Source organism: Geospiza fortis, unplaced genomic scaffold (assembly GCF_000277835.1).
Source record: "Geospiza fortis unplaced genomic scaffold, GeoFor_1.0 scaffold195, whole genome shotgun sequence".
Classification (NCBI taxonomy): domain Eukaryota; kingdom Metazoa; phylum Chordata; class Aves; order Passeriformes; family Thraupidae; genus Geospiza; species Geospiza fortis.
In genome coordinates this window covers 3568239-3591432 of record NW_005054324.1, presented here as the reverse complement: position 1 = coordinate 3591432, position 23194 = coordinate 3568239, and the positions used below count along the sequence as shown (strand labels likewise).

At 36.9% G+C, this 23194-nt stretch overlaps 1 protein-coding gene across 12 annotated transcripts in view; it reads left to right on the top strand.

Moving 5' to 3' along the window:
* Positions 1-23194, top strand: part of CADPS2 (calcium dependent secretion activator 2) — a 224060-nt gene that overhangs the window by 192632 nt on the left and 8234 nt on the right. For all 12 annotated transcript variants that reach the window (XM_031056930.1, XM_031056928.1, XM_031056929.1 and 9 more), the window contains 3 exons: positions 204-287; positions 402-434; positions 9946-10053. In XM_031056930.1, the coding sequence (XP_030912790.1) occupies positions 204-287; positions 402-434; positions 9946-10053 (225 nt within the window). The remainder of the gene's footprint in view (positions 1-203; positions 288-401; positions 435-9945; positions 10054-23194) is intronic.

Sequence of the window (23194 nt, the reverse complement as noted above, 5' to 3'; positions counted from 1 at the left end):
CATCTGTTTGATCAATAAGTGAGCTGAAGAAAGAAGGTTATCCTTGATTTCAGCACTTTGTGAGGTGGAGAAGGTGATCAGATTTACAGTTCATGTTGCCCTGCTGATCAAGACAAATATGAGGAAGAAAAATTCACATTCTCACTGCAAATATTTAATTTTCCCACTGTTCATTTAGATTTTTCTCTGTGCTTTTCCTCCAGGTTGTTTCAGTATTAGAAGGTGTGCTGTCTAAATTGTCAAGATATGATGAAGGTACTTTCTTCTCATCATTAGTTTCATTCACTGTAAGTGTTTGGATTCTCAAAGGTTCTGTTATTCTTTCTGTGCATAATTCTGAAATTGTGTGCAATTTGTAGTAATAAGTACTTACTGTGTGTTTTATGCTTAATTTCCTAAAGGTAAAAGCAGCTGCCAAATATGTTGATGTTCCGGTAAGTGTAACCCTTTTAGATTTATTTATTCTATTGCTCATACTAATTCAGAAATTAGCGGGGCTTTAGCTCACATTTTTTATTGTTGACATTTTACTTTCCTGCAGAGATTCATTACAGCTTTATATAGAGTATTTAAACAGCCACTCCAACCCTGAGAGGACGTTTCATTTCCCTTGTGCAATAAGTAACTCTCAAAGCAAACTGTGGAAAGGTTATTCTCAATGCACTTTTCCAGTTGTGGAAGAGTGAGGATTGTAACTTAGATACTCTTTTGTGGTGATAAATTGTTCAAATATGTAGTATAAGCAACAAGTAAAAGCATCATACTTGAATATCCATTATTTCTTGATTTCTTACTTCAGAACTCAGGTCTGCTTGTTTAACCCCTTGCTTGCTCAATCCCTATTTGACTTACCATTGGTTGTGCAATAAGTAAAAAAATAAAGGGGAAATTGTTGGAGGTCTTTTATACATAAAGGCAAAATTCAGCTGTTAAAATATTTTTATTAGAGTATGAGAGTAGAATATCTTTTCTTTAAATAAGCAAAGTTACGTAATATTGTCATTTTCACTCTCAATGTCGCTTGTTCTCTCATAAGTCTGCATTCTCATCCCTTTTTAATGCAGTTCTAAAAAAATCTTGTTTTCCAAGCACAGCAAAAAAAACCCTACAATTATTACATAAGTGAAAATTATTTTTAAATGAAAAATACTAAATTAAAATATAGATAAATGCCAAGTATGCTAACCTGTGTGGTGGCCAGTAAAACCTTCAGCAGTTCTCTCCTGAAAAATGCAAGCTTAAATAATTATTTTTTTGACTGAATTATTTTTCAGTCCGTGAATGTTAAATAAAAGGAAAAATCTCTGTTTCTGGAATTTGTTATTTCGCTGTCTTTGTATTTGTTTTATTCATAAGATAAATTGCAACATTTCTGTTGTTTTCAGATAATGTTTTCAGACTTTTTTTTTATTTTTTGCCTAGGTTTTTTTTACCTTTGTAAGTGCTCTTTTGTTTTATAAAAAAGATAAAAGTAGGCTGTCTTTCATTCAAATGAGTGACCTCATATCAAATACAGTTAGTTTAGTTTACCTTTTGTTAATATATTGTGCTGTGGTGTAGCTGCCACAGAAGGTCCTTGTTGAGTAACCTAAGACCCAAAGGCCTAAAGAAAAAATTAGTGTACAGACTGGACATGTATTGGCTTCTTTCAAGTAATATGGAAAACTCTCCAAATTACATATCTATGAGGAGGAGACATCAAAGTCTTTTACCATTGGCCTGGTTATACTGATGTTGAAATTCACAAAAAAAATGAGACTGAAAAATACCTTTCCCACAAGGTGTGGGGAATACTACAAATCAGTCCCACAGGGATGCACCCAGTGTTCCAGAGGAAGAGGGAAGTGAGCAGGGAGAGGTTGCTGGAGCCCCACTGCCCTTCTCACATTCACTGAATGGTGGTGCTTGGCTTGAAGAAAGCACCAGATTATTGACCGGCTGTCAAGATCCTTGTATTGTTACAATATCTCCGCTTCCCAGCTTTCTCACACACCTTTCCCCAAGCATTTCAACTGTACTGTAGTTCCACAGCTGTAAACTGCAAATGTAAACCGTGCTTCAGGGAAGCTGTGGATCTGACCAGGCAAAGATTTTCAAATTCTGGAGGTCTTTTTACCTGGACTGAAAGGTTTTCATAGGCTGGGGGTTATTTTTGCTTCTTCACATTCTTTTGTTGTGAAGATGCTGTTGAGGCCAAAAGCCCTTACTGACAGCAGCTGTCCAGTCTGAATAAGGCCTAAAATCTCCAGATGTCAAAGCAAAAAATTCCAGCTGTAAGAGGAGGCTGAAAGTCGTCACATCACAAGGTCATCACCTGGGCTCACAGCTGAAGTGAAAAGTGGAGTGAGGGGCAGCCACAGGGAGGAATGTACATTGAGCTCTTGGTGGTGTGACAGTGACCTAGCAACCCTGCACTGAAGCTAATTAAATGCCTCATGGTTTTATTTTGACCTAATATATTGTAAAATTTCTTCTCATCTTCTTTCTTCTTCTTCTTTCTTACCATATAGCTGGATGTGTGAAAGTTACTTAAATTGACCACAGTCAGCCCTTTCTTTTGCTGTAGTTGCAAATATGTGCAGACTTGCACATGTTAGACAATGGCATTCTGCCCCTGTGCCCCACCTCCATCTGAGTGAGACCACTTGGTGCATCTAGGGGAGAAGGCAGGGGGGCTGGGGGGGACAAGGCTTTGGGGGGGTTGTTTGAGTGTGTGGATTTGACAGAGTTTTTCATCTTTGACTACCAGGATTTGGCAAAGAGTAATATGAGGAAAGAGTAATAAGGAAAATATGCTGGTTTGTGCTGAAATAAAAAGAAGCTAACTAGGCAAAAAAGATGTTAGAAGAAAATGAAGATAGTACCGAGCAAAATGTTTTAGAGGGAGGATAAGAGGCAAATGGGATAAAAAAGTTAAATAAAAGTAAATAAAAATAGTAAATTATTCAAAAGGAAGAAAGAAGTTCCTGGATGATTTTTAGTCATTTTGAGGAACATGTTAATTCTATTAATGTTGAGAGAGGGTTTTGACAGTAAATAGTTGGACACAAAGGTGTACACTCTCGAGACAGCATCTGTCAATTTCTCAGGACCAGAGTGGGATAGACACAGACTTGTGGTTCATTTGGCAGATAGGTTAGTAAAAATGCTACCTACCCTTGCTCTCTACCCCTCTATTCATTATTCTTGCTAGAGAATTATGGTTAATTACAACCAAGTGAAGACCAAAAAAAGTGGTTTTGTGGGGTTTTTTAACTGTTTAAGAAAACATGGAATGTAAGCCTCAATTTTTCAGAATGCCCTTCAAGAAGTGGGACATATGCAGGGCCAAGGAGCTCTCATTGCTTTGCCCAGCTCTGCATAGAGGGCTGTATGGACACTACATATATTTTGGTAATTGAAACCCCAACAGAAATAATAGCAACAGTGCAAAATTACCCAGACTAGGAAGAATAACAATGATGTCCTGTGATTTCCTAAAAATAATAATGAAAAAATCTAGTCGCTGTTACACTCACCGTATTGGTAATTGTCGCAGTGCGCAAGGCTCTGCAGATGAAAAAAAAGTGGCTGCTGTGCAGGTGGAAGAAACCAAGTGTTTGGAGGAAAATAACACAAATGTTACAAGTAGTGCACAAGGGATGACATTGGTTCTCTTTGTCATGCTATGTTTTGATAACTGGGAATGCAGAAGCTGATTTGGATAGACAACTCATCTAAATCCACTATAATCCTTTGTTAGTTTCTCTTAAAGTCCAAGCAATCCATAGGAGATATAGAAGTACAACCTAATATATTTCCTTTTTTTTTAATATTCTGTTCACAAAGCCAGTTAATTAATGAGAATAGGGAAGGAATGCAGTAAAATTGAGGTTAAAAAAAAGTATGTTGTTAATCTCAAATGATTATTATTCCTTAATCACGTAGATAATTTCATTGTGTTCAATTTCTCATCATGTAAGTCAGTTTTGCATACAAATAATTGTGTCTTTGGCTGGTCATTTCTACACACATTTGCTGCATTGACAAATACAACCAGAGCAATTACTCATACAAACTGAGCATCCAGTTACATGCTCATGTATGTACTGCTTTTTGTTCAGAAAGGTATGTTTAAATCCCTTTGTAGGAGCCAGTAATCTATGCCAGTTTCTTAGAGGGCACAGAAGGAACCTAATCCTCCCTCTCTTCCTATGGGCCACCTGTCATAGCAAGTGCAGAGAGGCCATTTGAGGGAGCCAGGGCTGACAGCAGTGCACAGCTCGCACAATGCCAGCCCTCTCGCTCCGCTCCTGCCTTTATGTGGGGATCAAAGGTATGAAAAGGGGCCTCACACATGTGCCAGCATTTGACTTATGGGGTCTTGGAGAGGCCAAAGAAGGAACTCTGCCTCCTACCAGGCAGAGACACATGGGGACCTTCCAGATACCGTCTTTTTCAGATATCACACTTCTACTGCATGGCCTCATTTAGCTGATTTTAAGAAGCAAAACTCTTTTTGAGAGAAATAAGTGTTTATTTAGGTGTGGCCATGTGATGCTAGTCAATTTTAAGCTGGATTTTCTTTTAGAACTCCATTTTTAAAAAAAAGACTACAGAAGGGGTATTATCCTTACACTTAGGGCTTCTCCTGGCTTCCTCCCCCTCTGTATACCCAGGCCTGAGAACTGGGTCTTCTGTTTTCCAATCTGTGAAAACAAGCTATTGTAGAATTGGAGGGAAAGCCCTGCAGCATCTGTTTTAAGTCAGCAGTACTTTTGAGATGCCTTTTAAATGGCAATCAGAAGGATGACTACTAATATATTTTAATAACAAATTTTGGCATAGGGGCTTTAGTGGCTTTTTCACTAAGAATCAAAATCCTGGTGCAAACACTTGCATGCCTGTGTTTCCCCATGAATGCAATGAAACTATATGTACACGAAAAGGTGTTTGTGTAAATGCTTGCAGAATCAGTTTAAATTTTCCATGAGACTTCTCAAAATACACATATCTCCCTTTGTCAAAGTTCCTGTTTCTTTTAAAGAAGATGTTTCTAAGGGAGAGAAAATGCATTTTTTTCATTTAAACAAAACAATTTCTTTATAACCATGTGAAATTAAAATGTTACCTTTATAGTAGACTGATTATGCAAGTGGTGCACCTTCCTCCCTGGCTTATGTATTTAATTTTCCAAGAAATTATGGGGATGATGATCTAGCCATGGATACAAGTAGTTTTTATTCCAGAAGTATTTTAATGATATTTTAATTTTGTAATTCCGTAGGCCAGTGATGAGCCTTGCAGTATTTAGAGAACAACTTTCAGGCAGAAATTTTCCAACATGCTCTTTCATTTTGTGGTGGACACTGAATAAGGAGCTCCTGTGTTCCTCACAATAGCCCCCTCCAGCTCATCTCTCCTTTTCATTGCATTGTTACAACCATGCTGTAGTTAAAATGACTCCCTCCAGGATGCAAGGGAGGGGAAAGAGGTGGAAAGGAGAGCAAACAGAAAGCTGGATGGATTTTGTTATTGTATAGTTAGTCTCTAGCATCTGTTCTCATCTTTGAAACATTAATGCCTGAGCAGGAGAGCAACTCAATAAAACTAGTGTAGTGGGTTGGGGCTGGTTTCTTGGTTTTGGTAATATATGTTCATTTAATAGTCTCTAATGCTAAGAAATGTTCTGTGATAAAAGCCAAAGTGAGAATAAACATAACTCAAGTATTACAAATGTACATGATTTTCACTGAGATTTATGCCAAACTGTTGCATTGCAAAATGCTGCTCAGAAACTTAGGTGTTCCTTGCCTGTAGGAAAATGCCTAATATTAGTGGCAGCATTAAACCCACTGCAATCTTTCAGCAGCAAAATATTTGAATGCCTGGAAATTAAGGCAATGCAGCATTACTTTTCACTAAGTGCTTCAGGCAAATATTGCCAGTGGGAGCCATGCATGTCATTCATAAAACAGCTTCTACAACATACTGGAAACAAATAATGTATTTTAACATTTGCCTCCATGTTAAATAGACACTATGATACTGTTTTCCTGTTCAAATGGAGAAAATAAGGCTGTTTCTTCTTTATCTGAATTTATTGCTATGAAAAAGCCTGGCAGTAGGACCCACCTACCAGTGAATAGTAAGGGACAACCTGCACCTGTGGGATTAGGTGCAGCAGCAGGAAGTAAGAGCACTTGCAGTATATAATTAACAAGGATTTTAAATTTTTTTTTTCCCCAAACAGCATGTTCATCTTGCCAGGTTAACTAGTGATTAACCCTAAAAAAGAATGTGCTGAAGCCTACACCCTTGTTTAAACTCATTCACTCGCCAGTGTATTCAGTTACTTGTGTAACCAGTGACAAAGTAACCCTATTTACAACTCTTAATTTCCTGGTATTTTATTTGATGTCTTTGTGTTTCCAGTTTCTCTATTCATCTCTTTGTCTGGTTCTCTTTCATTTTCAGATAGGCAAAACAGCTTGTCTGCTGTTCTGAATAAAACAAACTTATAATAACTTTCTATCTATCATAAAAAACCCACCTTTTTTCCTGGGGAAACTTTCACACAATATTTTTTTTATACTTACCTGGATAACATACCAGGTTACATTTTTCTCCCAAATAACTCTCATTAACTTCAGCAGATGTTCTGCCAGGGATTCCAAGAAGACTTTTTTTTTTTATTGAGTATGGCTGTGGAGACTGGAATGCTTTAGTCTTTTCAATTAAATGCCCACTGTGACAGTTATTTAAAATATATCTCCGTTTCTATTTTTTTGTTTTCTACGGCACATGAAACTTCTTCTTGTTGTTTGTTTGTTTAATTCTGTGTTAACTTGGGTTTTTTCTGATGCTTAATAATTTAAATCAGATCAATAAAGAATAATGTTATCAAAGGTTACCAAATATTACATAATTTCTATTTAAAAAGTTAAAACATTAAATATACAGCATTAAAGCTATTTTGATTATTATAGTAGTTTTCTTTTCTTTTTCCCCATGTTTGGAGAAAGCAAATAAATTCAATTCATGCAATATGAAAAGATAATTAAGAATTTCATGTTCTGTTGGTTCATTCAGTGTTTAATGTGTACTTTGCCCACCATGAGCAAAGATGATTAACCTTCAGTGATTTTGGTGAGGTGTAAAACAGACATACTTCAGAGTATTGATAATCTGCCTTACCCAGACTTACTTCTACTGAAGTTAGACACTGTTTAAAGGAAAATTAATTTTTTTTTCCACAGCAATTTCAAAGATAATTATCCTGCACACATTAAGAAGGATGAAGTGTTTAAAAGAACTGTAATTCTAATTGGTAAATGTCACCAGCTGTTGCAGTTACTCTTACTTGTGTATATTCTTTTAATGATTACACTCCTGTGCGACAAGCTACATGAAAATATATTCACTAGGTGTGAAATTCCCATATGTCACAGCTTCAAGACTAGGTAAACATCTCAAAGATAAGGGAGTTAATTCTGATGGGAAATGTTACTTTTTTTGCTTTGGCTGTCTGCAAGATGAACATTTTTTATTGAACTTAGAAAATATTGTATTAATTGCAGAACCACTAAGTTTTAGAATTCAGTAGAAGATTCATTAATACACTTGAATGTATATCTTCAAGAACTATAGAGAACCTTTCATTTACTAGATTATCTCCTTTATCCATCTCTGGAGATTTCAAAACATTTAAATATTTTAAAAATATTTTAATATATTTTTCCATTATTCCTCCAAGTTAACTCTAGTCTAATTCCTATAAATTCTGTATCAGGTTTTAGAAAGTTCATAAGGTTTCAACACTGATTGTATTCTCTTGTGCCATCACAAATGAGTATGCTAAGGTAAAATATGGAGTTTTCTGTTTTAAATCTGCTTCACCTTTTGATTTATCTTAAACATTTCTGTCACATTTTAGCGCAGGTACTTTTTTATGAAGGAGATTTATTAATTTGTGCAAATCAGGTTTTCTAACAGAAAATGTTTTGTCTATTGAAGTCTTAGATTTTTTATTCTATGCTTAGGATTTAAGTGTGTAATGCAGATATAAATATCAATGGTCCTGCTTTCCTCTTAAGAGTTTTATCTAAGCATATATAGATGGGGTAAGTTTTTGCAATGAGCTTTCATTGCCTCTGGAATGACCAGTCCAAATGTAGGAGATATTTCAGTTTTTCACTCTGAGTTTTGGAAATGGTACAAGCATGAAAGCTGGCCATCATTCCACATTTAATGGTTACTTTTAAAAAATGAAACTGCCATATATGCACATGTATAAATGAAAAAGAAAATCTTTTTATTTTGGAACATATTTTTTTATACGTCAGTGGTAGATTCAGGATAAAAAGAGTTGAACCTCATAAGCCAGGAGGTTTCACTCACTGCAGCTGTGAGGAAAGAATGCTGTCATCCTGTTACTGTAATAGGATGACAGCAGTTTCTGGACAAGTTTTAGTATGGACATGTTGCACCTTTCTTTCCCTCTTGTGCTCAGACCTGTTCACATAAATTATATACAAGATAATGAGAAATAAGAAAAAAAATAAAGTTGAATACTCACTTGCAAACTTGAAAGGAAGACTAAATATAAAATAATATATTAATATTTTAACTATATCAGCATGTTCGTGCATACAGGCTTTTAAAATATGCTAAATATTTTGAACTGTGTTGTTCATATCCTATTTTCAGACAATAACAGTTTCTGAGAAATAGACATGTGTTATGCTTGGGAATTCAGGGGTTGGGTATAACTGCTTTTGTCCTTCTTCCTTAAAACTATTAATTATTCTGTCTTAGCAAAATCTGGATCTTCTACAAATGTTAAAGCCCATGTTAAAACTATAATGCTATATACTATAATATTATAAAACTAATACTTTAAAGTATTATGAAACTTAGCATTCTTTTGCATGCCAGGAACATTATAAACTATTGTTTGGGAGTAAGTAATACTTCAACAAGCTCGTTCATATAGAGGGCATTTGCAGAAGACTTCCCAAAGGACCTGCGTACATTCTTGGTTCCTGTTAGAAAAAAGTGATCTCCTTAGCAACTCTGCATACACTGCCAGTAAAGGGCAGGTTGCAGGCTGTTAGGAGTGTTATTATGGAACAACTTTTCATGACTACAGAGATCCAGAAATCACAGCTGGATTCTGGAGAGATTCAGGGGAGAGAGCAGTTTCAGCCACCACTGTGCCTGCACAGCTGTAGTACCACATGCACACACCATGTCCTAGGGGGCGTGGTATAAAAATTATGCCTGCTCTGCTATTCATACAGAACTTATATTGGTTCAGGAAGGGAAAAATTTTGGTCCTTGCTCCTCCCCTAGCCATCCTCTGGGCTGACTGCACCAGTGGAACAGTTTACAAAATACAGGCATACAGGACTACACTCAAAACAGCCTTTCATGCCATTGCTCTCAGGGATGTGCTTGAGCTTTGTTTGAATTGCAGTTAGTTGAAGCTAACGTCAAACACAAAATTTAGCTGTACACTGGAAGTAAATTAGAAGAAATCTTAGGCAGTGAAAAAGGAACTGAATGCTTTTTTAAGTATTTTCTGAATGTGGTAGCAGGATTTGGATCTCCACACTTGGGCTGGAGTGGCTATGTATGAAAGCCTCATATCAAAAACAGGGGAAGATGTCCGAGTTTGGCACTGATGTTGCCAGAGCCAAGACTTGATTCAACTGTATATGGCAATGTAGATTTATGATTCAGAGCTTCCATAAATTAAAACATGTAGAACTACGTTGATAGTGAAAGCTCATGAACATGTTAACTAACCCAGAATTCACAGCAAGTATTACTTTTAATACAGTTTGTACATGTATGAACATTGTAACATTTTTTTCGTTATGCTTAACTTCTTTTAAGTCTCAGTTTCTGAGGGGTTTGTCATTCCGTTCCCATTACTTTCTCCCCTCACTTTTTTTCTTCCAGAAACCAGGAATGGATCTAGCAGACACCTACATTATGTTTGTCCGGCAAAACCAGGATATCCTTCGAGAAAAGGTCAACGAGGAAATGTACATAGAGAAGTTATTTGATGTAAGTAACTAGCCTTGCAAGGTGTGCTGGTATCACTACCACATCAGGAGGGATAAGCTGGACTTTGATGGTGTTCAGCAAGCTGTTTAGATATTCTTCTCTGTTGATAATTTTTTTGCTCATATTTTCTGTGTGAAACTTAAGTGCTAGAAGACAAATAAAATTGGTAAAATATTATTATTTGGAACAGTAATTATTCCACTGTGAGTAGTCCAATTATATTCCATCTTTTGATTTTAATTTGTTAATGGAGAGGATTGGATTGGTGTGCTTTGTGGATTCCATTGCAGACAAAATTTTGCTAAATTAAGAACTTTTACATATCCCTGCCTGCCGGTATATAGAAAGAGTACGCAGATGCCAGGTACATCTGTGGGTTTGGCTGGTATTTCTGCGGAATGACTTTTAGAATTTTGTTTTATGGATTTCCAGTTTAAGACTTCTGGTTTCTAAAAGTTGACATTTATAAACATTGATTGAATTTTCAAACTCATTTTCAAATTTCTAATCTGACTTCTGCAAGTTCAGAGTAATCCTCATCCTCAAGGTGCACGCAATAATTTTCTTCAGCTTTGATAATTTCTGCAGCCTTCTTTCATTCATTCCTTTGCCCTGATTCCTCATCTTTTTGTTAGAAATGATCACATTTCAGTTCATTCAAGTTCTGACTACTAATTTATGTCTAGTATGTCCTTTTCTTAATTGGTTGAAGGGGAAGCTGTAGGCAGCTGAAACAGTACCTTCTGTATAAATTTAAAGCACGACACATGTAAAATATATGTAAAATAAAAGCTATTTAACTATAAGCTGGGCTCAGCTTACGTGACAATTATCTCAGTCACAATTACATAGGAATTTGAAGAGGAAAAGAAGTCATCTCTAGCACTGTGAAATGGAATTTATTACAAAACTAATTCTGGAACGTAATATAGACTTTGAAGTGTATTTATTTGTGTCATCTCCTAAGTATTTTAGGAAGCTTTGCTGGCAGTTTAATTTAATTATGCAAGTTGCAGCCAATGTTTTCATAACAGCAATTCACAGCCTTTACTGTGACACTACAGTTGTGGCAGTCACAGAAGGTCCCATAACATAGACTCTCAGCCATGGTATGTCATGTCAGTGTTTGTTGTTTGTTAGGCTGGGTGCTCAAAATAAGACTTAACTTTCAGATTTTATATTTCCAGACACTCCCAGGCATCTTTACAAAACAAAAAAAAAAAGTATCATCTGTTTTAATAAGCTAAGTGCTAATATGTGTGAAAAGAATGATTTTATAAAAGCTTTGATGCCCTGCAGGGGTAGAAAAATTATCATCCATCCAGCTGGCACCTTCACAAAGTACTAAAGCCGTATTAGCAACTTCTGCTTCAGTTTGCTTTTGCAATGAATCTGCAAGCATATGTTTCATTTTCAAGTTTCTATTTTTTTGTTTTTCTTTGGGGTTATTTTTGCTTATGTTGTCATTTCCTGCATGTTAATAAAATTATCTGCCTAAGGCCAAATCTAACTCTCACTGGAGAGACCACATTGACTTTTTTGATGTAGTGGGACGAGACTGATTTTTAGACGGTGTCAATGTGGGGCACTGGCCAAGGCCTGGGCACAGGTCCGGGAACTGTCAAGGGATCCAGCACAATTCCTGGCATGATTTTGGCTTAGCACTAGCACACAGACAGGGCTTCAGTAGGGCTGGGTTAACATGGGTTCAGAACCTCTTCTGAATTTCATTTCAGCAATTGAGCTTTTCAGCACAAGAAAACATCTCCTGTATGGACACAAGTTCTGATACAGCACTTGCCTTTGAGTTTGCAAATCCTTTTCTATCCCCTTTTACTCTGTAGTATACATTGTATGCTGCTGTGACCAATACTAGTATCTGTAAGAAAAGAAAAAATATATACATCATGTGTATTTTTTGTATTTGTGTCTTTATTTTTCTTTCTACATGCTGGTATCACATTTCTGTGTAACATCCCACTGGGAGATATTGATTGGACAGATGCAGCATTAAAAAAGCATTAACAAATATGAAAGCTCATAGCATGTGGAAATGTAAAACAAAGTCATCTCACTCTGTTAATTCACCTTTCCTGACATTAATTCAGATTTAGAACATTATGACTGAGCAAGATTTTGCAAATTATTTTTGAATTGTTTTTTTAAATTATTGTTATTATCATTTAAGAAAACCTAGGTACTCTTTTTATAAATTCAAATCTATTAAGTTATCTTTCAATAGAAAGAATAAAATATATTCACTTTTTCATGTAAATGTACTTGAAGCCATTGGACTGGGTAGAGCTGTAGATCACAGTTGTTTTCCTCTTAAAACACATAGAATTAGTATCAGCTAAGTAATCATCAGCATATTGAAAGAGGAAAAGTACACTTTCCTGTGCTTCAGCCAGGGAAATACCTCATCCAGAATAACAAAAAACCCAACTTCTCTGTGTGCTAGGAGTCTTAGTTATAAATATAGAGAAGATCAGGCCTGAGACACTATTTTAACCCCAGAAAAATGTATAATTGCAAACTATTTATGTCCAGATATCACTGACTTGATCCAGGGCTGCTATATGCTGCTAACAGCTATTAGTGTAACTAAGTGAACAGCGTGTCTATCACACAAGTTATGTGCATAACAAAGATCATTTAAATTTAAGAATAATATTGATACAAGTACAAATGCCTGACAGTGAGTCACAATATGTTAAGCTAGGAGTTGTAACGTTTTTAATCTACCTGAGTAGTTTGAAACTGGAGAGAAGACAAGAAAATATGTGGTGTTTTATGGCAGTGTTTGGTAAGCCTATAAAAGCAGTGCCCTGCTATACAAAATATGAAAATCAGGAGAATGGAACTTCAGCTTGTGATATGAACCCTTAAATATGAAAGAGGTTCAAATCTACGGTGATTTTGAAAAAAGACTGGGCTGGTAGTTTTTTTCAGGACCATTTTTAAACCATTTAAAACTTGTGCTTCAGTACATCTGCTGATCATGCAGCAGAACCAATGTGGATTTTTTTTCCTTCATTTCCACTGAAAAACTCAGCTTCTGGATACATTTCATTATTTCCTCCTCCAGAAAGACTACAGACAGCAGGCAGAGTAATATGTCCAGGTAGCATTGGTCTCTCTCAGGTCGGTGTGCTGCCTTCCTCTTCTCAAAACTAGTCACCAGGTTTGAAGTCACAAAGATTTTTCACTTGGTCAGTTTATCAAAGACATGGGAATTTTTGCCTTCCTTTGCAGTATGGGACATGGTCTTCTTCCTAAAATCAGCTGAGAATTTTGCTTGTCAAATTCCTTCTGTCACAGGGATTCAGGACATTTATCTCCTACTCTCATGCAGTAACAGCTTATAGTTCAGGGCACAAGGGCTATGGAGAGTAGTGTTTATTTGTTTTTAACATCACAATTCTTAAAGAGCACTTGAAATGTTTATAATCTATTGCATATGATTAAGCTCTGCAGTAGGTCTGGGCTAATGTTTTAGAAACAGTATATTACATTTGTGGGGGTTTTTTGTAAATAATTTTTAAAATATTTGTTTTCAGAAAAAGCAGTAAATCAAGTTGGTGAATGGAGAAATTAAATATTTAGAATATAATTGTAGAAAACTAGAATAAATAGAGAATATTACTAATTATTATTAATGCCTCTCTTATTTATAAAGACAATCCATTTCATGGATAATGTAAGAGCATCTGTGCAGCCTACCAAAAAACAGTGCTGTGTATCTGATCACAAAATTGTCAGATTTTAAAAATACCCAACTATGAAATTCCCATGGGATCTGGTTCTACCTTTTCAAAATCAATAGGGGTTTTACCATTAACTTTAATAAATGCAGTGCTGTGTCCATAAACATGCCAGGTTATTTCCATTGGCTAGACTTAGATTCACGTTTCTACTAGAATTTGTAGGATGGGACTAATAAATCTTGTAGTCTTGAGGATTTTAATATATATCAGACTTGTAAATTAAAAACTATTTCCTTTAAACAAAATTGGATTTTGTTGACAAACCTCTTGGAAAAGCATTTTTTAAATTTTGCGTACAGCTCTGTTAAAACATCTGTGCAATACTTACTTTCTGTAGTAATGTCTAGTTCCTAAGTGCCGCCTGGGTAGATTCTCACTTTCTTGTACCTGTGATTTGCATGTGAAGTATGGATATTCAAAAAGAGTCATTCTGGACATTTTTGCTTCAGATTCCTTCTTGGTGTGTTTGCTATTGAGAGCATTATCTAACAGGTTATTTTGTGTCTGTTGTGGAAAACTGATGGTGTAACAGATTTATGATTACAGTTTTATTAAGTCTGTATGGACAATGAAATCTTTATGCAATAAGTGATTGCTGCTCTGAGAAATAAAGAATGGTTTCAGAGAACAGCTTTAATGCATCAATGTTCAGCCATTGATACAACTGAAAGGGCTTCCAATTTTTTTTTAGGCCATAATTTCTGGGAAACCTCTTCCCAAGTGTACCATAAACACATAAAATAGTTGGAGTGCACATCCTGGAAAGGTGAGCACTGGCAAAGTGGTGCCCATAGTTAACTTGTACCAGATGGAACCTGTGAGCAGATGTTGTCCATCTCCTCTGGGTGCTAAACTGGTGTGGTGGGATGCAGTATTCCTGCTGACTTTGCAGGGACTGGCCATGTGGGAGGACTTCCTGGAGGGTGTGTCCTCATGCATGGTAGCAATTCAACAAGCTGAACAAGAGTTGTCTATGGCAGGGAACTCATACAACTGTCTTTGGAGTGCAGAAAGACTGAGCATCTTCATAACCCATTTAAAAGCTTAAGCACTCCATATTTACATTGCTGGTTTTGGCTTTTGTATTTCGAAAGTTCAGATGTAATGGGATATTCCTTTTCTGTTGAAAAACTACTTGTATTTTGCCTGGAATGTTTATTAAATGCTAGTGGTGTTCCCATAGTCCAACCATTATTTTCATTTTCCATTAGTAGCAGGGATGGAACAATTCAAGTTCAATGATGTACTTGAGATTATTTGAGGTCTTAATTATTCTTCAAAGGTTATTATGATATGTGCTCTGCTCAGTGGCTAAATGGAGATATGAAATACTCATCAGACTAATTTCTGTTTGCCATTCATTCTATTTGCCAAATGCTTTATTCAATTGCCAAATTTCTATAGATTTTCTGACCTATTACAAAAAAAGTGTTTAAAAATGTGCAAATTGTGGTGTTACACAGCTAAGAAGAACACTTAATTTAAATTGAGTTTTCAGTAGTAGCAACTCCTTGTGCTGCTTTTGTCTACCTCAAAAGCACTATTTTTGTAGTATTTAGTAGTCAACAATGTTTTTCTAGGAAATTTCAATTGTGGAATTTTTTTTCCTTATTCTCAAATTACTTCCTGTCACGCTAATTTTAATAAGTAATCTTCACTTCTGTTGTTATGTAATTATTTGCAAGTGTGTGATTTGACAAAAGGTCTACTTGGTTAAAGGCCACATTTGAATCAAAAGCTGTGTTTGTATTAACCTCTGCGAAACATGAGAGGACCGTGCCTAATTACTTAAAAAAATACTCAACAAAAATGGATTGTAGCTTGTTGATCTTCTTATTTCTTTGATAACTCAGAGTAATCTTCAAGAAATATGTGGGCTTCTTTCTCAGATTCTTGAAATTTGATCACAGTGCAAAATTGTCCTTTGGCACAATTCCAGAAATACGCATCTTTGCATGACGCACCTGGACATATGTGGCAGGTCTGGTAGAATCAGCTAATTAACAACACAGGCTTAAACAGGCACCTCATCTGGCAGTGTAGTTAGTTGCCTGATGGTGCTCAGCAGGATTTGGTAGTGCTTTTTATTTTTCTATCCTAATGGTCTGCTGCCCACCTAATTTTGCCTTATTGTCAGCCACTACTTACCGCAGCTTGAGGCCCTCCCAGGAGGCTAAATTATTATCAAAGGATTAGGGAGATGTAGCCTTGCAGCTCTGACATTTCTGATTACTTGTCTATGCCAGAACAGTAATTAGCTGTGACTAATTAAGAAAAATGTTCCTGCCATAGAAAACCATTTAAAAGAACCGAGAAGTAGAAAAGCAATTGAAAAGCTGAGCAGTGCTCAGATTTGCCGATGCTCTTTAGATTTTCACCAAAGTCTTAACTCATCTTTAATTACGTCTCTTACTTTATAGGGGAAATAGAAAGCTCGTGATATGAAAACCACTCTGTAGTTGTCTCGTGATCTAACAGAATTTTTTGTCATTTTGAAACAGTTGTTTCTCTTTTGGTAAAAGAATTTTAAAGAAAACTGTAGGCAGTGTCACTGAAAAAGTAAGTTATATTGACATGCTCAAATACAGGAAACTCTTCTGCAGGATGGAAGCAACATCTTGCAAACTTACTGTTCAAAGTCTTTTTAAAGTTTGCTAAATTATTCCTGATGTTTTCAAATAGACTCACCTCATTTCTCAAGGTAGCAATCTCTATAAAAGAAAAAAAAGCTCATTTGAAATCTGAAAAATGTAACCTCCCTCTGTTTTCATTTAGTGTAGAAGTTTTCTTTGATTTTTTTTCTGGATTATGCTGAGAAAAAGAGTGCCCACACTTAGAGGGTGCTGATTATGCTGCTATGACTGCAGCAAAGCTCAGTACTGTTGAAATCAGTACAACCACAACACACTTAAAGTAAAGCATGTGCTTCAGAGTTTCCTGCTTCAGGATCAGAATATTCAGCACTTTGTAAGCTGTTTTATATTGCAGCTGATAGTGTTTTCTCTAGAGAAACACAATGACATAATATGACTGTCTTTTATATGGCTTTGATATTATACACTTTCACGTCTTCATTCTTTATGCCATTCTTCATTCCTGAATTTCCATTTTGTTGTGTACCACACAATCCAAAAAGATACAAAAATTATTTTCCCAAAACATTAAATATCCCATAGTCCATTCTGCATTTAGTATTCATGGAATGGATGTCTGACACCTTTTTCACACCAATTCGATCATATTAAATTTTTCCAGCTGGGAAGTAAGAAACTATGAAATAGATATTTTGATGTCGTGCTAAAAGTGCTCTCTGGGTATGAAAGGAAAATAGAAGATTATTTTTAAGGCACTAAAACTCATAGCCTTACATTCAGAATTTCTTATACTGCACTATCCCCTAAGTCCCCTGACTTGTGTGAGAAGCTCACTTTTTTAGACAGGAAATAAAGAACAATGTATAAATTACCCTTAAAAAGCAGTTTTAAGTGCATGTTACAAGTCACAACAGGAAAAATGAGGAGAAAAAAAATCCTAAACTTAATATTCTAAAACCCATCTGATTTTTTTTTCCCTGAAGGAAGTTTTTCAATCAAATAGAACCACAAGGAGGTTTTGCTTGTTTGTTTGGGGAGGTTCTATAATACTGGGAGCTTCCAGTACAGTTTCTTCATACGCATTTCTGGTATATACTGTTCATTCATTTATTAACTTAGTTATATGGATCTATCCATCACTCACAATACCCATTCACTAAAAACAATAGCAATTCTATCTAATAAAGGAGAGCTCCTTCCAACATCCAGGCCCAATTTAGTCCTTTAACCTTTTTATCCCACTTAGGCATAAAGTAGCAGCATCTCATTCCAGGCACTACACTTTTTCTTCTTACCTAGATGGCTTGAAATGTGTCTAGCAACTTAATAGAATCAATTGAGCATGGGCAACTATAAAAATATAAAATAGCACTGAAACTTCAGATGAGGCTGTCAGTAAGTGTTAACTGTGGCTGCAGCTTTCACATTCTACACAGTCAAGAGAAATCAATAAGGATTGTACCATTTGTATTGTCTTACCTAATGTTTGTTCACCATGAAGTGCCAGGCACAAGCACCATCTAGGGAATATTGATTTCTTGATGTACTGTAATTCACACACGTATAAACAGCAGGAGAACCTTGTGGCTTCTCAAACGTTACTTGCAGGTTTGATGTTTATACTTGTATTTCATTTGGGTCAAGCTTAGTTGAAAAAGGAAAGTAAAACAAAACTCTTCATAAGTGTTCACAAATAGGCACACAACCACATTGTTGATCACATTACAAGGAAAATAGTGCCAGAAACCATAAGAATAATCTGGTTTTACTATAACAAGTCAGGTATAACACAAAGAGGTTGCTATGTTACAAATCAGAATAGATAAGGATGCTGCAGAGTGCTCTGACACAGATTTGTCAGTGGAAAGAGCTTCTTCACCTCTTCAATCATGGGAAACCAAAGCTTTAGTGGTGATTTAAATGTGCAGAAGTGTTGAACTGTACAGATATGATTTTCTTTAAATAATTTTCAGGTGTTTCAAGGTATATTTTCTTAATTTACATTGCAGTGACTGTCTTTTGCATTATACTGCACTTAAAGAGCAAGGAAAAAAAGTAAAAATAATGCAGAGAAAAATCAGCTCAAAAAACCACCCCAACACAGCTGTAAAATAGCAGGGTTTGGGATGGAAAGGAGCAAACCAGGCGCCTGCCCAGTCCAAGGACATTTCATCCTTAGAGAAAGGGGAGGAAAGAGGCAAGAGGGATGTAGGAGGCTGGACCTCTGCTCCACATTAGGGCAGCCCAGTGTAGTGCCCAGTTGCTGTGGTGTAAGAGCTGCAGCAGTGTGCATCTCCCTCTCAGCTTCACAGCTACATCCAGCTCTGTCACACAGCACTGCAATAACATAAAGAGTAAATGGAGGAGTCAAGATTGATGAGGTGGAAATAAATGAGCTGCCTGTAAATACTCACTCAGAAGAACTCAGGGTGATTTAAATACTGTAATAAAAAATATGTACTTGACCTCACTCCACAGGGAGCAGGGAGTCTTAAGTAGGAGATTCTAGGGTAAAATGTACTAAAGTGAGTGTAAAAGTTACAGCACAGATTCCGACCCAGTTTCAGCCTATCTCACTTTTGGTACTGAGATGAAGAATATTCTTACTTTCAGAGAGAAGCTAACAGGAGGTCTCCTGTGGTCCCTTTGATGATATCTCACTCCAGCCAGTGAGAAGTCCCCAGGGAGTTCTGGATGAGTGGGCTAAAGGAGAGATGGGTGTCTTGATTGCGTACCTTACAGGCAGAGTGAACCCAGACCTTTAGCCTTACTGAGGACCCCAAAGATGATCCATGGGCTGGGGCATCTCTCCTGTGAAGACGGGCTGGGAGAGCTGGGGTTGTTCAGGCTGGGGAAGAGAAAGCTCCAGGGAGACCTTAGAGCAGCCTTCCAGTACAATAAGGAGGCTTATAAAAAGGAGGAAGAGAGACTTTTTATAGGGGTGTGTAGTGACAAAACAAGGGACAGTGGTTTTAAACTGAAAGAGTGTAGGTTTAGATTAGGTGTTAGAAAGAAAGTACTTATTCAGAGGGTAGTGAGGCATTGGAACAAGATACCCAGAGAGGCTGGAGATGCCCCATCCCTGAAAGCGTTGAAGGTAAGGTTGGATGGGATCTTGAGCAACTTGGTCTGGTGGATTGGCAGGAGGATTGGAACTAAATTATCTTTAATGCCCCTTCCAACTCAAATCATTCTATGATTCTATAATGTTAGGCATTCACTGAGGAAGACTGCTTAGCATTTGTACAGCTAAATACATTTGTAGGGGTTTTGAAACTAGAGCCTGATAGCAAGAGGCAAGTGTTATAATGAGTAAAACTTGGTCATTTTGCATTATGTTAATTTGTTTATTTTGAGGATCCAAGCTGGCTTTCGTTTCAGGGTCACTCAAGTGATGTTCTCAGTTCTGTGCCTTGGAGGATGTTTGTGGATATACCCAAATTGCAACACAACACAGTGTAGCAAGACTGACACTGTTTGCTCTACAGGGTTTAGCACCAGAATAACCTATGGAAGTTTTGTTCACAGATGCAGTGCGTATCCAGAGTGGAGCTGTTTATACTGTTAGTCTCTCACAGTCAGGAGCATCATGCTAGTACCTACTGTTTAAAATCATATGTCCAGATATGGAAGGAAGTTACATGTGTCTAATTTTGCAAACTTCCAGTTTTTCAGCTTGTCTGCCATATGTGAAGAAGCCAGGAAAAAAAAGGTCACAAACATTATAAAGTAGCATAAATACTGTAAATTGCTGTTTAATAACCAATATGAAATACAAGCAAATATGAGTACTGTATATTTTGCATTAAAAGTGTATATTTATTTGTGAATTGGCAGCAGTTCTATAGCAACTAGCCATCTTCTAATTAGAAGCCAAAAATACAAAAAAATTACCTTCCTTCTAAAAGATAAGCTTTTCATACCTTAGATATTCTTTGGTTTTTCAGAACTATATATCCTTTTTGATCATTAATTTCAAAGATACTTAATATGCTTTTAAATGAGCCACGGTTTTTCTTTTCTTCTCGTTATTGATTTCTGAAAATTAATTTTGTTTCCTTTTATCATCAAAATATCCCATCCGACAACTGTTCACTTGTTTGTTGTCAAAAGTCTTTCTCAACAAGGTCTTTCCATCAAGGTTTGAGTCCCTTTTTCTATTGAGCTCCTTTCCTTTTCCCTGATTTCTTTGGGAGTGGCAGTGGGAGTCCTTCATTCAAATAGGCAGAAAAGAGACTGGCTAGAGACTACAGTATTTGTTCTTAAGAAAAACAAAATGCTTTCTGAGCTTCCTGGGAGGCTGGAGTAATGGCAGAAAAAAAGGAAAGGCAAAAGAAAGCAAAAGGAAGCATCCCACTGGAAGAAAGAAAAGCTTTCTTCCTTGGTCAAGTAGTGTGCAAGAAGCAAGTTCTTAAATCTACTAGAATCAGATTTAAAAAAAAAAAAAAAAAAAAAAGGGGGGGGGGGGGGGGGGGGGGGGGGGGGGGGAAAAAACAAAAAGGGGGGGGGGGGGTTGGAGGGTGGGAAGGGTAGGAAAAAACAAAAAGTGGGGGAGAGGGGGGCGAGTACCCAAAAAGAGTTTTTAATTTCAAATCACTAAACTTAGGAAATCTTGTATCAGAAGTTTGAGTATTGAAGCAGACTGTGGTGTCTCACCTCTCCTTTCCTGATACACATACCTATAATTTAGGCTGTCAACGTTTTTGCACATTCCTAAAACAAAGTTCAAAACATGACTTAGCATTCCAGGCCCAGAGGAGGAAGCAAAACATGGAAGCTGGATGAAAGCCTGAGATATTTCCAGGAAGGTTCCTGGATAAATGGTGCCAAGCATTCGGAGGGTAAGACACTGGTGAGGTGACAGAGGAATGTGTCAGAGGTTCAGGGAACACAGCAGCATTGCAGTAGAAATAAGTGACACAGCAATGGGAGGACTTCTGGACAAGTCCTTGAATGAAAAAGTCAGAAGGGACTCTAGCAAAATGGGGAATAGAGATAGAGTTTTTGCATTTGACACAATATTGATTTCGTCTTTGGCATTTTCCAGATCAAGGGCTTTTAAACATCTGATTTTTTTTGCCTAGGAAAAAGCTTCATTTGTTTCCAACAAAGCCAACTCCATGGGTTTTCTACTCATACTTAGTTTAATTTTAATTTTTTTCAGTTTATCTTAAATAGAAGTTCCTAGGGGAAAAAAAAAGATGCAAAAGGAATAAATGTGGTGGCATCATGATGACCCCCCATGACTTGGGGGGTGCTTTCAGAGTTACCAAGCCTTCCCAGCTTTCAGAAGAGTGTTTGAACTCATCATTGCTGAGATAAAAATCTTCATTTAAGTGGATGATATCTATCTAACTTGAAAAACCTGCCTAACTTGAAAATAAAGCTATAACTTGTAAACCTCTGAGTATTTTCAAAAACACTACAAATGACATTCGTGTCCCTCATTATCTTTAACATTCAACAAAGGCAATCAGTATGACTACTCATATTTTACAAAAAGGGAAATTAATTATGAAACTTAAATCGGGGGCTTTTTTTTTCAGCTTTTACTGTTTGCATTTTTAAGAAATAATTCATTTATTTTTTAAAATGTCCTAAAAGTTCCATGGCCTACTTGTAGTGCTGTCATACACTTGAAGCAATATAATAGCATTGACCTTTAATAAAAACTAGGCATTTTAGCACTTAAATTTTAACATGCTCATGTTTTGTCTTATATTAGCTCATTATTATTTTCACACTTTAGCTTATGCTGCATTTAGTGTACAGTGTCTTTAGTGAGAAGTGTACTTTTTGTTACTGTTTCTGGTAGGGCAAGTAAGCTGAAGAAAGTAGAAACATCCTGTTGTGGTCTGAGCGACTGAATTCCTGATCAATAGTGCGATAAAGGCTTCCCCAGGAGCATAAAATGCAGTTCCTAGGAAAGCTGTTCCCCTGCCATACTCAGTGGAGAAAGCATTATGACAATGCCCATTTATCAAGAGCAGTCAAGGTATAGAAACTCAACGGGGTCTTGTGGCTTAGGCGTTAGGGATACCAGCCCTAGAAGGACTGAGCCATTGTGTATTGCTATGTATTGAGCCTCCTTCCAGGTGGCAAACAGCTGCACCTTTTTATAAATCTTCAAAAATAAATTTGAAGTGCTTGCTTTCAGCCAATAAGTGTTATATTTAATTGAACCATTCTGTGAATGTTATAGCTCAGGCACCCAGAAAGGTGGTGAATATTTATTATATTTGTTTTGTGTTTCCACTGGTCAGCAGAATAATGAAATTCCTTAACTACTTCTCTTTAACTTGCCTGAAGAAAGCACGGTATGTTGCTAAATCGCTTTTCACTAGCCCTGCCGAGAAACAACTTTAATCCTTGTTAGAAAATTGCAGAGTCTGGGCCTGACAAAGAGCTCATGCCTGGCGCATTGTGAGCGCTGGGAGCGGGGCGAGGGGAGCCCTTTACAGCTGCGTGCCTCCAGCCCGTCTGAGCTGGACTATTTAGGCCAGGAGGTTTGTCAATTCCTCCTGACAATGGAACGAGTTTTTCAGTGCCTGTAGCTGCGCCGAGCCCCGTTGGGGATCAATGCTGGCCATTCAAGCTGCACCCTCTTTCATTGCTTTGGTTTGTTAATTTAAGACTAAAGGTCTGCTGAGGGGGTTTAGGGTGTTTAAGAAAGCTGATGAACTGTTTAAGAAATCTGATGAACTGAGAGCGTTTATAGCCCTGGTGTGGCAACTATTGGCACTGAGGGAGCTGTGTCCTTGTTGACCCTCTTGTTATTAA